The 14,384-nt window shown below is 50.7% G+C and overlaps 1 protein-coding gene across 1 annotated transcript in view; it reads left to right on the top strand.

The window, feature by feature from the left end:
* KCNK9 (potassium two pore domain channel subfamily K member 9) overlaps positions 1-14,120 on the top strand; it is an 88,074-nt gene extending 73,954 nt beyond the window's left edge. Inside the window, exon 2 of the mRNA XM_036829825.1 lies at positions 13,158-14,120. Within this exon, the coding sequence (XP_036685720.1) occupies positions 13,158-13,999 (842 nt within the window). The 3' untranslated portion in view covers positions 14,000-14,120. The remainder of the gene's footprint in view (positions 1-13,157) is intronic.
* Positions 14,121-14,384: the final 264 nt, after the last annotated feature.

The following is a 14,384-nucleotide window of genomic DNA, read 5'->3' on the forward strand; positions in this document are numbered from 1 at the left end:
TTTGCAAACCACCACTTCAGTCTAGTTCCAGGACATTTCCATCACCCCAAAAGGAAACCCCGACTCATCAAGCAGTCGCTGTGTCGTCCCCTCCCCCAGCCCCGGGAACCCCTAATCTGCTGTTTCTGTAGACTTGCCCATTCTGGATATTTCATACAAATGGAATCGTACAGTGTTACCTGTTGTGTCCGGCTTCTTTCTCTTTGACTAATGCTTTCGAGGCTCAGCCACGTTGTAACATGTGTCAGAGATTCCTTCCTGTTAAAAACATTTTTTAATGAGATATAATTGAACCGTAACATGGTAGTTTCAGGTGTATGACATAACGATTTTATATTTGTTTATATTGTGAAATGATCACCACAATACATCCATCACCACACACAGTTACCGTTGTTTTTCTTGTGGTGAGAACTTTTAAGATCTGTTCTCTTAGCAACTTTCAAATATGCGATAGAGTGTTATGAACTACGGTCGCTGTGCTGTACATTACGTCCCCAGGACTTATTTATTTTACACCTGGAAGTTTGCTCCTTTGATCCCCTGCACCCATTTTGCCCACTCGTCCCCCGAGTCCCACCTCCAGCAGCTGTCAATCTTTTCTCTATGAGCTTGATTTTTTTTTTATGATTCTATATATAAGTGAGATAATACAGTATTTGTCTTTCCCAGACTCATTTTACTTAGCGTGATGTCTATTTGTGTTGTCACAAATGGCAAGATTTCCTTCTCTTTTATGGCTGAGTAATGTTCCATTGTATACATGTACCAGCTTTTCTTTTTTTTTTAATTAATTAGTTTTTTTAATTGGTTTGTAGCATTATATGTTTCATGTGTACAGTGTTATATTTCTACTTCTGGACACAGCACCGCACGCTTACCCCTGAAAGTTTAGTTTCCATCTGTCCCCACACTGTGGACCCCCTTTACCCATTTCGCCCTCCCCCGACCTCCGTCACCCTGCTAACCACTACCCTGGTTCTCAGTATCTGTGTGCTTGTTTTCGTTTGGTTCACTCATTTATTTTTTTTCTTTTTAAAATTTTTATTGAAGTATAGTTGATTTACAATGTTGTGTTAGTTTCAGGTGTACAGCAAAGTGATTCAGATTTTATATATATATGCATATATATATTTTTTAGATTCTTTTCCATTATAGGTTATTATAAGATACTGAGTATAGTTCCCTGTGCTATACAGTAGGTCCTTGTTGGTAATCTATTTTATATATAGTAGTGTGTATATTTTAATACCAAATTCTTAATTTATCCCTCCCCTGACACCCCTTCCCCCTTTGGTAACCATAAATTTGTTTTCGGTGTCTGTGAGTCTATTTCTGTTTTGTAAACAGGTTCATTTGTATCATTGTTTTAGATTCCACGTATAAGTGATATCATGATATTTGTCTTTGTCTAACTTACTTCACTTAGTATGATCATCTTTAGGTCCATCAGTGTTGCTGCAAATGGTATTATTTCCTTCTTTTTTTATGGCTGAGTAATATTCCATTGCATCAAAATACCACACCTTCTTTATCCATTCATCTGTCGACGGGCATTTAGGTTGCTTCCATGTCTTGGCTATTGTAAACAGTGCTGCAATGAACATAAGGGTGCATGTATCTTTTTGAATTACAGTTTTCTCCAGATACATGCCCAGGAGTGGGATCACTGGGTCATATGGTAGTTCTATTTTTAGTTTTCTAAGGAACCTCCATACTGTTCTCCATAGTGGCTGCACCAGTTTACATTCCCACCAACAGTGCAAGAGGGTTCCCTTTTCTCCACACCCTCTCCAGCATTTATTATTTGTAGACTTTTTGATGATGGCCATTTTGAGCAGCGTGAGGTGATACTTCATTGTAATTTTGATTTGCATTTCTCTGATAATTAGCGATGTTGAGCATCTTTTCATGTGCCTGTTGGCCATCTGTATGTCTTCTTTGGAGAAATGTCTATTTAGGTCTTCTGCCCATTTTTTGATTGGGTTCTTTTTTTGATATTGAGCCGTATGAGTTGCTTGTGTATTTTGGAAATTAATCCCTTGTTGGTTGAGTCATGTGCAAATAGTTTCTCCCATTCCGTAGGTTGTCTTTTCATCTTGTTTATGTTTTCCTTTGCTGTGCAAAAGCTTTTGAGTTTAATTAGGTCCCACACCACGTTTTCTTTATCCATTCATCTATCAGTGGACACTTAGGTTGCTTCCATTCCTTTTTTTTTTAAGGCTGAATAATATCCCATTGCAGGGATAGACCACATTTTGCTAATCCATTCATCTGCTGATGGACATTTGGGCCGTCTCCACCTTTTGGCTGTTGTGAATAGTGCTGCTATGAACATGCGTGTACGAGTATTTGAATACCTATTTTAAATTCTTTTGGCTGTATAACTAGGAGTAGAGTTGCTAAAAAGGGTTTTTAAAGGAAGTATTTTTTGTTACTTTGGTCTGCGCTAAGAGTAGAGAACAGTCTTGAGCAAACTGTAAAGTCTTGCCTTTTACTTCCCCGCTGACTTCTGGGTGGTCACCACCATCTGCGGTGGGCGTCATTCTCAGCACCCTCAGGGACCCCTGGGATGCATCTCTGCCCCCATCTGTGGGGTCTCCTGATGCCAGCCTCCCGAGGTCTTTGTGGGACTAAAGGAGAAGCACACGGGGCTGCCCAGGCTCAGTTTCCTCCTCCGTAAGATAGGGATAACGACACGTGACTGGATCCCACTGGATCCTCATAACACAAAGGAAACAGGACCCAGGGGGGTGCAGCCCAGAGCTGGGAAGAGGCCCAGCTGGAGTCTGGACCAGGGTTTCTAGGAGCCCACCGTCTCATCTGCCAGGCGCTCCTGAGTTATAGCACAGACCAAGCGAGAGACGCAGTGTCCATTTAGCACAGGCGGGGGGAGTGGGTGCCAGGTGGATATGAGTGGGAAGGTCCCTGAGGCCGAGCGGGCTCTGGTCTCACCTGACACCCCTCACCCCGGCCTTCCCAGCCCTCCCAGGAAGGGGCTCACCGGGCTCTCCCCAGGGCGTCCTCACATGAGGCCTCCCTCCAGACAGAAGAGAAAGACCTATCATGAGCTGTTGTTAGAAATCTGCGCCTTGTGAGCTTGCATATTTTTAAAAATATATTTTTAGGTCTTCTTTCCCTCTTAAGACATATCAAAACAATGAAGCGAAACCAAAAGGGAACGTTTCGGGAAATTAATGAGGGAATTGCTCTGTCATTAAATAAAACACCAAATCTGCCAGGTTTTCTTCCAGGGATCACAGTGCCAAACTGGTGACTGAGCAAGTCACCAGGCCTCCAGGCGCCGCTGAGAGGGGCCAGGGCTCAGGCCTTGGAATCCCCGGCCCTGGACAGAAAGCCTCAGGGTTCTCGTCTGTGAGATAGGGTCGTGGTCCTGTGGGCTGAGTCCCCTTGGGGATGGTGCCCAGGATGGTCACACTCACCTGGCCGTGGCTCTGCTTGCTGCTCTGAGCGGGGCAGGCGCGTCTATGGCCTTTATTTGTGCATCTGTGAAATGGAACCAGCAGATGACTCTTGCAGCAGGGACCTCACTGTGATGGGGGAAGGTGAATGGGGGGCGTGAGATGGGGCTCGGGGGTGGGGAGCCACGGGCCTGGCTGGCCTCTCACTGCCCCCTCCTGCTCCCTCTGCTGCCCCCGCCCTCCCTTTCCTCAAGTCCCTTCTGTCCTCTCCTCCTTCTCCTCCAGTTCTTGAGCATCGTGACTTATCCGTTGGACAGATGGTCAGTTTTCTCTTACTGTGCTTGGCCTGTGCCACGTTTTAAAATGTTTCATTAGATACCAGTTAGATCCCACATTTTCAATATCCAGTGTTTCCAGCTTCTCTTTAAAAATCAGGACATTGGGTCACCCTGGCCTGCAGCCCCGGTTGCTGGGCTCGGGGAGCAGCTGCTCTTTCCGGGGACGTGGGTCTCCAGCTGGCCGCCGGCTGCCCACAGGCCTGGTTGGCCTCACCTGCCCACTTCCCCTCAGACAGACCTAGTGGCTGTAAGAGAAACCGTGTGGGGTGCAGGGGTGTGTGAATTGCAAAGTGCTTTGTTATCCATCCCAAACTGCTCTTCGTTATTTGTAGTCATGCTGAGGTGTAGGACACGTTGAGTGTTAATCCACTGCAGTCAAAACACTGGCTGAAGCCAGATTACTGGGACACAGACAGGAGTGCCTGAGAAGGGCTTACTGGAGACTGGGCTCAGACCTGGGGGTGGAGCAATAGCCCCCGTTTCTCAGGATAGTCTCCTGCATGGTTGGGCTCATCCTCATGGTGGTGAAATGACTTCAGAGGCTCCGGACATCACACTCTGGCCCCTTCAAGTCTGGCAGGAAAGAACAAAAGGCTTATTGGTTCAGGGCTTGGCCGGAGACCCAATCGGAGCCCACAGGAAGCATCCTCCCCTCTCGGGGGCTGAACGGCAGTCCTGCACATTAGCCCAAGCCCCCGTGGTGGGACCCGGGAGAAATTCAGGTTCGGTTATAATGTGAGAAGGGTGGCTTGACCTGGGGCTGCCACAAGGGATGGCCCTTTCAGATGAAAGAATGAATGCAGAAAAGCTTTGCAGACTGTAGAGTGCTGTGGAACTGACTGGAAGGGATGCCTTGTTCCTCACTCCCCTCTACAGAAGAGAGTAAAGGCTTAGAGTCTAGGTGGCTTTCCCAAGGTCATGGTTGGTAAAGTAGGAGATGGAGCCAGATGTAGTCCTTGGGACTTACTGATTTCCATCCAGGAACCTCTGGAGGACCCTTCCTGCCCACCCTCACCCCCACTCCCCAAGCCCCACGGGGCCCGTGAATCATTTTCCTTTTTGGTGTCTGCAGACACCTGGGTCTTCATAATCACGCAGAGCCCATGCGGGGGCTGGAGCCGGGCCAGCACAGTTGGAGGACAGATGAGTGGGATGCTTGTTGCAGGCTAAAGTGGGGAGCCAGCCAGAAAGCACGGGGGGCTGAGGGCAGCCCCCTTCTCCGGCACCTCTCTCCACAAAGCCACGCTGAGTCATTCTTTAATGGAATTTGTGCCTATTTTAAGTCGTACAGGCACAAAATCCTTGCGTGTCCTTTATAAATATTTCATTCTCTTCCAGCAGCAAATTTCCTGATGCCCAAATGCCTGGGTGGCCATCTCCTTCCCTGGGCCGGGCGGCCTCTGGGCTGGAAGAGATGCCCATGACCACTGTCACCTGGCACCTGGCCTTGACGGCCACTTTTGCCCAGTGAGCAGCAGAGTATCCCTGGGAGGTTGGGATCGCAGTGAACTTGACTGAAGAGAATGAGGAGGCCTGGGCACCCACGGTCCCTAAGGGGCGGAGTCAGGGCTTCTGATGCCAGGTTGTCCTGATGCCAGGGGCCAGCCTTGTCCCGCCCGCTGAAGTGTCCTGGAGGGGAATTCAAAGCTGGGTTGGTCGTTTCTGGCAGAGGGAATCAGGGCAGGCTTCAGGGAGGGGCACTCCACGGTGGGGGAAGCTTTGCAAACTGTGAAGTGCTGTGAGAGTCTGGAAAGGGCTTTTACGGCCAACTGTTTATAGGCCTAGATTCCCAGGGAAAAGGAGGGAGCCATGGACAGTCCCGGAGTGTCAGGAGTGAGGCTGGTCTACGACCCACACTGCCCAGTTGCCTTATTTACTTCTCACAGTGAGGACAGCCCGCTGGACACTCATGACATCTTAATGAAATGCTGCCCAGGGCAGGAGCTGGGCCTGGGAACGTCTCGGACCCGGCGGTTGTCAGCTTCTGGGAAATCTAGTAGGAGCCGGGGGAGCACAGGGTGTCTTGCAAGGGAGCGCTGCCTTCTAGCTGCAGCTGGCTCTTTGGGGAGCCCCCAACCCAATAGAAATGATTAGTTTTATTACCCTCTTTCCCTACCTCATTCCCCTCCGGGAAGACAGAGCCTATTCATTTGTTTTATTTGTTAGCCAGCTGCAGTCCAGAGATGCAGGCCTCTTCTCTGCAAAGCCTCTCCCAGGACAGATCAAAGAGACCCACTAAGTATATTAAAGGGACCATGAAAATCGGGCTGGATTATGCAGTGTCTTGGGCGAAGCTGCCCTCAGCCGTGCTGGGCTTGGGGATGGGCCAGGACTTCAAGGCAGGCCTGGAAGACGGAGGTCATGTGCATGGTGATGCCGCCTTCTAAATTCTGAGTGCCTGTTCTGTGCTGGGCTCTGGGGTCCACAGGGGTGAGCCAGGGGTGGGCTCTGCCCTCCTGGGAGCTCAGAGTCTGGCAAGAAGGCAGTGGAAGGGAGGGAAGGAGGGAGGGATGACCTCCAAACGTCATCGCCCTGGGGGGGTGTAGGGCTTCAACATATGAATTTGTGGGGGACAAACATTTAGCCCGTAGCAGGGACCTGGTAAGAGGTCAATTCCCATTGCATCTCTGTCAGTTTCTGCTCCCTGTCCTTGGCCCCATTTCACAGATGAGGAAACCGAGGTGTCTTTCTAGGATGCTCAGGAGTCCAGATCAGCTTTTCAAGGTGGGGCTTGTTATTTGAACAGTTCTATCCCCTTTTGGGACGTGTAGGTTAGGAAGCCCATGCTGGCCTGTGGTGTGGCGCTGGGATCTGCAGCCCTTTCTGGGTGGGGAGGTCGGCCGGGCGAAGTGGAGGTTCTTTGCAAGGCTGACTTTGTGCATTCCTATTAGCAAATAGCCTTGCAGCTCTTCGAATACTTCATCCCTACCCCTGGGCTTAGCGCGTGGGTGCATGTGCATGGGCTGGAATGTGGGGCTGGGCTTGCAGTCTTCCTTTCTGTTCTGCTAAACCTCCTTCACCGCATATGTCCACCTGCCCTGCCCTTAGCACTCCTGGTGGGGAGGCCAGGGTCCTGGGCTCAGGCGCTAAGCAGAAGCCCATATGTCCACCTGCCTCTGCCCTTAGCCTGGTCCTGGGCCCTGCCACCTGCTGACAAAGAGAACCCTGGCCCAGGGAGCACAGTGTTGGAGACGCAGCTGCCGTGTGTGCACACTGGGGGTGGCTTTTCAGGCTGTCACCGCCGTCGCCATCCATGTCAGTGGTCCCCACGGCTGGCCTCACACCCAGGGGCCTGGCCCCTTGTGGCCACCTGAGCAGCCCATCGGGGCCACAAGCAAGTCTGAGTCTCTGGCTCTGCACACGTGGAAAAGTCAGCAGAAAGGGGGCGGCAGGGCTGGGTGCAGAGGGACAGTGTGAGTCACTGTGTCCCCTGTGTGTAGGGAGCTTCGCATCTGGTAGCTGGTGGTCTTCATGTTCCCCAGTTTGTGGAGGTCTGGGTGACGGTCATGTTGGTCACTGCTGGGCTCCTGCAGGGCTGGGGAAGGATGACCCTGTCTCTTGCAGAGTGACCGTGAACTGGTCTGATCTCCCCTTTCCAGCCTCATTTCTCACATCTGTCCAGGGAACTGAATAACTCTGCTGAGGTCACAGAGCAGCAGCCCAGAGGTTTCAGCATATCTTCTGCACCCCAAGCACACCTCCTGAGCCCCGTATAAATCAATTTTAGATGTCTCTTTGCCAAAAGGATGAATTGTTTATGATGATGGAAGGATGAGCAGTATGGTCCTAGGTGGGATTCCTGAGGTTTTGTCGGTGGAGGAGAAACTGGCTCCCAGTGCCTGGGAAGATGGGGGGCAGGGGGAGCCCAGGATCTCAAAGGGAAAACCTGGACAGGGATGTGGCTCTGAGCTCAAGGGACTGGTCCTCACAGGTGGGGTGGGAGGTAACCCAGGAGAACAGGCACCAGCCTGGGAGTCCTCAGTGGCATTGCGACACCCATGCCCTCCACCTAAGGTCCCCTTGTCCAGGCACTGGGTGGGGCTCTGAGCACGGGCTGGCTGGTGCCCCTCTGGAGATCTCGGGGGAATATGAAAAGCCCCCGTGGATCCCCTGTGCCAGGCACAGGTCATGGTGCATAGTCAAGGCTCTGGATGAGTCTCAGTGGGTAACATATGAGTAGATGCATAAATCCGGCTCCCAGCCCAGGAAGGCCAGGCTGCCTTCATTCACTCACAGATTAAAAAAAAAAAACAAAAACCACCCACAGTCTTCTAGGATCTGAGTTGTCACACAGGTTCTCTGAGAGCATTGAAGATTTGTAGCTTGTTCTCCTCTTGGGCTCTCTACCCTGTTCCATTGATCTATATTTCTGTTTTTGTGTCAGTACCATACTGTTTTGATTACTGTAGCTTTGTAGTATAGTCTGAAGTCAGGAAGCCTGATTCCTCTGGCTCCATTTTTCTTTCTCAATATTGCTTTGGCTATTCGGGGTCTTTTGTGTTTCTATACAAATTAAAATTTTTTTGTGTGCTAGTTCTCTAAAAAATACCATTGGTAATTTGACAGAGATTGCACTGAATCTGTAGATTGCCTTGGGTAGTATAGTCATTTTAACAATATTGATTCTTCCATTCCAAGAACATGGTATATCTTTCCATCTGTTTGTGTCATCTTCAGTTTCTTTCATCAGCATCTTATAGTTTTCAGAGTGTAGTAGGTCTTTTGCCTCCTTAGGTAGCTTTATTCCTAGGTATTTTATTCTCTTTGATGTGCTGGTCAATGGGGCTGTTTCCTTAATTTCTCTTTCTGATCTTTCGTTGTTATAGAAATATAACAGATTTCTGTATATTAATTCCATTCTCCTCTTGGGAAGGAGAAGCTGTCTTCTCTCGTGTGTCTGGCATATGTGTATTTTGTATGTTCTCCACTGCATATACCTGTTATCTGTAGATATCATGGATGCTATTGAGATATGGGTACGTACAATCCCTGCAGCCTATGCATACATGTGGTGCACACATCCTGTGCCTTGAGTGCACTTTCCGTGCACACGCACATCCTACACAAAGTGTGTGACTCTGGGTGTGCGGTGGGTATACTGTAGATGCTTTGTGTGTTGGTCTAATACATATATGGTATGTGGCTTTTGCCCACATGTTTCACATCCACGTGCAGTTACTCTATCCGACACATCCATCTTTCACAAAGTTCCAAGTGTATACCACGTGTATTTGTATAAAGCATCCATGCTATGTCTGTGTGTTCCATTGATACTTTATGAATATTCTATATGTAGACTTGATATGTGTTGACCCGTTTGCATGCAGTGCCACCGTGTTGCATCATAAGGAGACCTGGGAAGCAGATCCAGTGGAGAATACATGTGGTATATCAGCCAGAGTCTTTGCAGGAGGTGGCACTCTCAACTTGAACAGTTAATTAATGGCTATTTATAGTGTGGGAGGGTGGGTAGGTTGGAGGGAAAGCAACGAGGGAAGGTGTGGTAGCCTGGGATGAGCAACTGTGGAGAGCTGTCAGTCAACATGCCTGGGATGTAGCTGCTAGCGCTTGTAGAGTTGCTCCATGGCGTGAACCTGCTGGCAGATTCATTACCAAGGTCCTCATCTTCCTCCCGTCCTCTGACCTCCTGCTGGGGCTGTGCCTTGGATGAACTCAGCTGGACACCAGAGGGCCAAGAACCCCTTGAGGTGGCTTATGCAGACTTAGCCTCCCCAGTGGAGAGCAGGGTGGAGATGGGTGCGTCTAGATGGGGAAATTTGAAGATATCCGGCCAGGCCTCTGTCTTCCTGAAAGGCTCTGCAAGTTGGGCAGCTTCTTTCTCGCTGCAGTGGGAATGGTCCTGTGTCCTGGACCACTGGGGCCCCAGGAGATTTATTCTAGGGCCTGAACTTTGGAAGGCCCTGAACTTTGGGGGTGTTCCCGGCCCACACTCGCTTGTGCACGTGTCTTGCTAAGGGATGTCATTGCTGTAACGGATCAGTGAGATATACTGTGGATGTCAAAATGATGGAGTTCTTTCTGTAGTATGACGGGCCGCGGGAAAATTGACACCACCCCGGGACAGGATACATGGGCATACTGCCGTCCAGGCCCTGTGAAGGGACACCGCTTCTGATCATTTTTACCTACAGGAGGGGGGGCCTGAGCACCTGGGTTTGAGCCAGCAAATGCTGTGCTGGTTTCCTCCAGTAAATATATCCCATCCGGAACCGTTAGCTAATTTACCGCCTTATTAAGTTGCCAGCAATCTACTGTCTTCCAGCATCCATCTGGGTTTTATACCAGCCACACAGGTGAGCTATATGGCGATGTCGCGGGATTCCCACCCCTGAACTTTGTATAAATATAAACCCACTTGTTTACCAAGATGCACTTCACTCTTTCCTGAAGACCTAAGTCTCCATCTGGTGCCATTTCCCTCCAGGCAGAAGAACTTCCTTAGTAATCATGCTAGGCAGAGCAGCAGGAAACAAGTTTTTAGTCTGAAAGTAGATTTTGCCTTCATTCTTAAAGAATGCTTTCCCTGGATAGACAGTTCTGGGTTACGGTCTTTTTTAAAAAGCTCTTTAAAGATGTTATTCCACTGTTTCCTGGCCCCTGTTGTTTATGATTGGAAGTAAGTGCTGTTCAAATAGTTGTTTTCCTGTATGTGATACATGGTTTCTCTCTGGTGCTTTCAAGATCTTCCCTCTCTGGTTTTCAGCAGCTTGATTCCGATGTGGAATGTATGTGGTTTTCGTTGTATTTATCTTGCTTGAGGCTTACCGAGTTTCTTGAATCTGTAAATTTGTCTTCCACCAAATTTGGTTAATTTTGGCTATTATTTCTTCAATTTTTTGGTCTCATTCTCTTTCTTCTAGGACACCTGGTGACACTGTCCTACATGTCTCTGAGGCTTTTAAAATTTATTAATTTTTGACCTTCATTCCTCTCTTCAGATTGGATGATTTCTATTGATATGCCTGTTGTCCTCTCCTTCTTGCTGTTTCCCTGTTCTGTCCTTTCTGGCCCAACTCCAGTGTTGACCTGCCATTTCTGCTCTTTCGTAAGGGCTGTGGGGTTGCTGAGGGGTCAGAGCTCTGCACTGGCTCAGTGGGCTGAGGGCCAGAGAGGATACAAACGTGTGATGTCATCTCTGCCGTGACAGTGTGGCCCCCGGGGCAGGCAGGACGTGGCACAAGTTCATGCCAGGGGAGAGGCAGGCTGAACGGAAGTGATGAGTCTCTGGGCGAGAGGCCTGGGCTAGGGCAGTCAGGGTGGTCTTCCTGGGGGACGCAGTGGGCGGGGTGCAGGTCCCTCCTGAATCCTAGGCCCTGGGCTAGCTGCTCTCTGACCTCAGCAGATCTGCACAACATCCCCACCTCAAAATTATCATCGTCCCACGTAACAGATGAGGAAACCCAGGCTGGGAGAGGTAGTCTGGGGCCCAAGGTAGTGCAGCTGGTTAAATGACCATGCGCTTGTGGCTCAGGGGAGCGCCAGGGAAGCCTTTTTTGATGGGGCAGGATTTGAGATGTTGGAAGGCCATGTGCATCCTCCAAGTTCTCAGTCCAAATACTGCCCATGATCCTGGTATTTTTCTGGGCAGTATCAGTCCCGGAACTTGAACTAGTCTTAGGTTTCTTCTGCCATGTTGTGCAGACCCTATCCTGGCTCTGATATGATCACTGACCAGCTGGGTGACGCCGGCAGGTAACTTCACCTTTCCAGCACCACTGTCCTCATGTGAATGTGAGGATATACAGGCTCGGTTTTGCACAGTTGATGCAGGGGATCAACGAAGTGATGGTCTGTGCAGCTGCGTGAAGAGTTTCAAAAGCACTTACACACATGAGGTCTCTAAGGATTATTCGTTCCCTCGATTCTGACAAGGCCGCATTCACACAGTGGCATAAATTTATTCTGTCCTTTGTTAAAGCGGTATTTTATGTGCTCGGTGTTTCTCTAGGTGTGAGGATACAGCAGGGAACAGAACAGGTAACAATCTTTGCCCTCGTGGTGTTCATGCGCCACCTTGCAATGACCTCTCTCAATTCAAGACGTCTGCTTTTAAAAAAGCCTCATTCTTGGGATTTGAACCCAGACTTTCCAGCCACCAACTCTGAAGAAACCAAGCTACCCTGCTACTAAGTAACTAACTCGGTTTCCTAGCCAGTGGTGTCAGATGCATCGTGCCTCTTTTATAGGGTCGTCACGAGGGTAGAAGGAGGTGATGTATGACAAGGAGTCCACACAGACTAGCTGTGGGCTGGCGGATCCCCGATGCCTGAGCTGGGGACACGGGGAGCCTGGGGCAGAAGGCAAGTCGTCTTTGCTCCATGCTGAGCTTTCTGGCACCACCGTTGAGAACGTGGAAACCGGGGTTCTTTCTCCCCTTCCCCAGCACACGCAGAAAGGACTCCAGGGGATCCATCATCCCCTCCCACCCCGTGCACCCCTCTTACCTTCCGTGGTGTCCCCACCTCCCTGGGCAGCCCCACAGTTCCCAGGGGGGGAGGTGCCGGGAGCCACACCTCCTTGGCTGTCCGTCCGTCCGCCCACCTGTCCGCCCTACCTGGCCTTGGACGGAGCATTTATCTAAGAATAAAATCATGGCGGTCAAAAACAAGAACAACAACAACAAAACCCAGTTAGTTAGCATTCTTTGACTCTTCACTCTTAATATTGATCCATGTTGGGATATTTAATTTTCTCCCTTGGGCTGGCTACTTCTGGAGTTTTCTGCAAAATATTATGAGTGAATATGCTGCTTTTCTTTGAAAAAACTTTGTGTTACTGGAAGAGCAGTGAAATGACCCCCAAGCTCCTCTTGTGACCAAATGCCCCAGACCACCTCCCCCGTCCCCAAACTTCAAAGGATATTTCTTTTTTTTTTTTTTTTTTAATAGCTACTTACTTTATTTATTTATTTATTTTTGGCTGTGTTGGGTCCTCGGTTCGTGCGAGGGCTTTCTCCAGTTGCGGCAAGTGGAGGCCACTCCTCATCGCGGTGCGGGGACCGCTCTTCATCGCGGTGCGCGGGCCTCTCACTATCGCGGCCTCTCTTGTTGCGGAGCACAGGCTCCAGACGCGCAGGCTCAGTAGTTGTGGCTCACGGGCCCAGTCGCTCCGCGGCATGTGGGACCCTCCCAGACCAGGGCTCGAACCCGTGTCCCCTGCATTGGCAGGCAGACCCTCAACCACTGCGCCACCAGGGAAGCCCCAAAGGATATTTCTCCATTGATTCCTCCCTGTTCTTCGCCCCACCCCTCAGGCGCTGGCCCCGCCCCCAGCGCCATCGCGACTGCCGTGCCCGCCTCCGTAGCCACCCGGAACCTCAGGAGGCCCCGGCTGACGCCCTCTCCCTGTCCTGTCGTCTCTCTCGCCCCCCCCGCAGGTTACGGACACGCCGCTCCCGGCACGGACGCGGGCAAGGCCTTCTGCATGTTCTACGCGGTGCTGGGCATCCCGCTGACCCTGGTCATGTTCCAGAGCCTGGGCGAGCGGATGAACACGTTCGTGCGCTACCTGCTGAAGCGCATCAAGAGGTGCTGCGGCATGCGCAACACGGAGGTGTCCATGGAGAACATGGTGACCGTGGGCTTCTTCTCCTGCATGGGGACGCTGTGCATCGGGGCGGCCGCCTTCTCCCAGTGCGAGGAGTGGAGCTTCTTCCACGCCTACTACTACTGCTTCATCACGTTGACTACCATTGGGTTTGGGGATTACGTGGCCCTGCAGACCAAGGGCGCCCTGCAAAAGAAGCCGCTCTACGTGGCCTTTAGCTTCATGTATATCCTGGTGGGGCTGACGGTCATCGGGGCCTTCCTCAACCTGGTGGTCCTCAGGTTCCTGACCATGAACAGCGAGGACGAGCGGCGGGACGCCGAGGAGCGGGCGTCCCTCGCCGGCAACCGCAACAGCATGGCCATCCACATCCCCGAGGAGGCACGGCAGGGCCGGCCCCGGTACAAGGCGGACGTGGCGGACCTGCAGTCCGTGTGCTCCTGCACCTGCTACCGCCCGCAGGAATACGGTGGCCGCTCGGCGGCACAGCAGAACTCCTTCAGCGCCAAGCTCGCCCCCCAGTACTTCCACCCCATCTCTTACAAGATCGAGGAGATCTCACCAAGCACATTAAAAAACAGCCTCTTCCCGTCCCCTATTAGCTCCATTTCTCCCGGGTTACACAGCTTTACCGACAACCACAGGCTGATGCGACGGCGGAAGTCCATCTAGGGTCTGGGGAGGGAAATGCAAACAAACAAGTCATTTGTCATATCGGACGTTCAGTCTCATTGGCCCACCTTGTCTTATTTATTTATTATGGTTATCCTTTATTGTTATGATTATTGTCATCATGTTTTTCTCTCTCTCCTTCCTTTTCTTTCTCGGTTTCATTTCTTCCCCACCTTTCCAGCGAGACAGAGCAGGCCAAAGGGAAAAAAGAAAGGCCCGTCTTCCTGTGAAACTCGCATCTGAGCATGAAGCATGGATTTCTTCCTTCTTCCCAGCAAAGTATGCCTTACATTTCTCCCCAGCCCGCCCCATCTCTGGGGTGGCTTTCCCAGGACAGGTGTGAGACCCAGACAAGGAGACAGAGCCCGGAGGATACCCGACCCAA

Source organism: Balaenoptera musculus, chromosome 17, assembly GCF_009873245.2.
Source record: "Balaenoptera musculus isolate JJ_BM4_2016_0621 chromosome 17, mBalMus1.pri.v3, whole genome shotgun sequence".
NCBI lineage: Eukaryota > Metazoa > Chordata > Mammalia > Artiodactyla > Balaenopteridae > Balaenoptera > Balaenoptera musculus.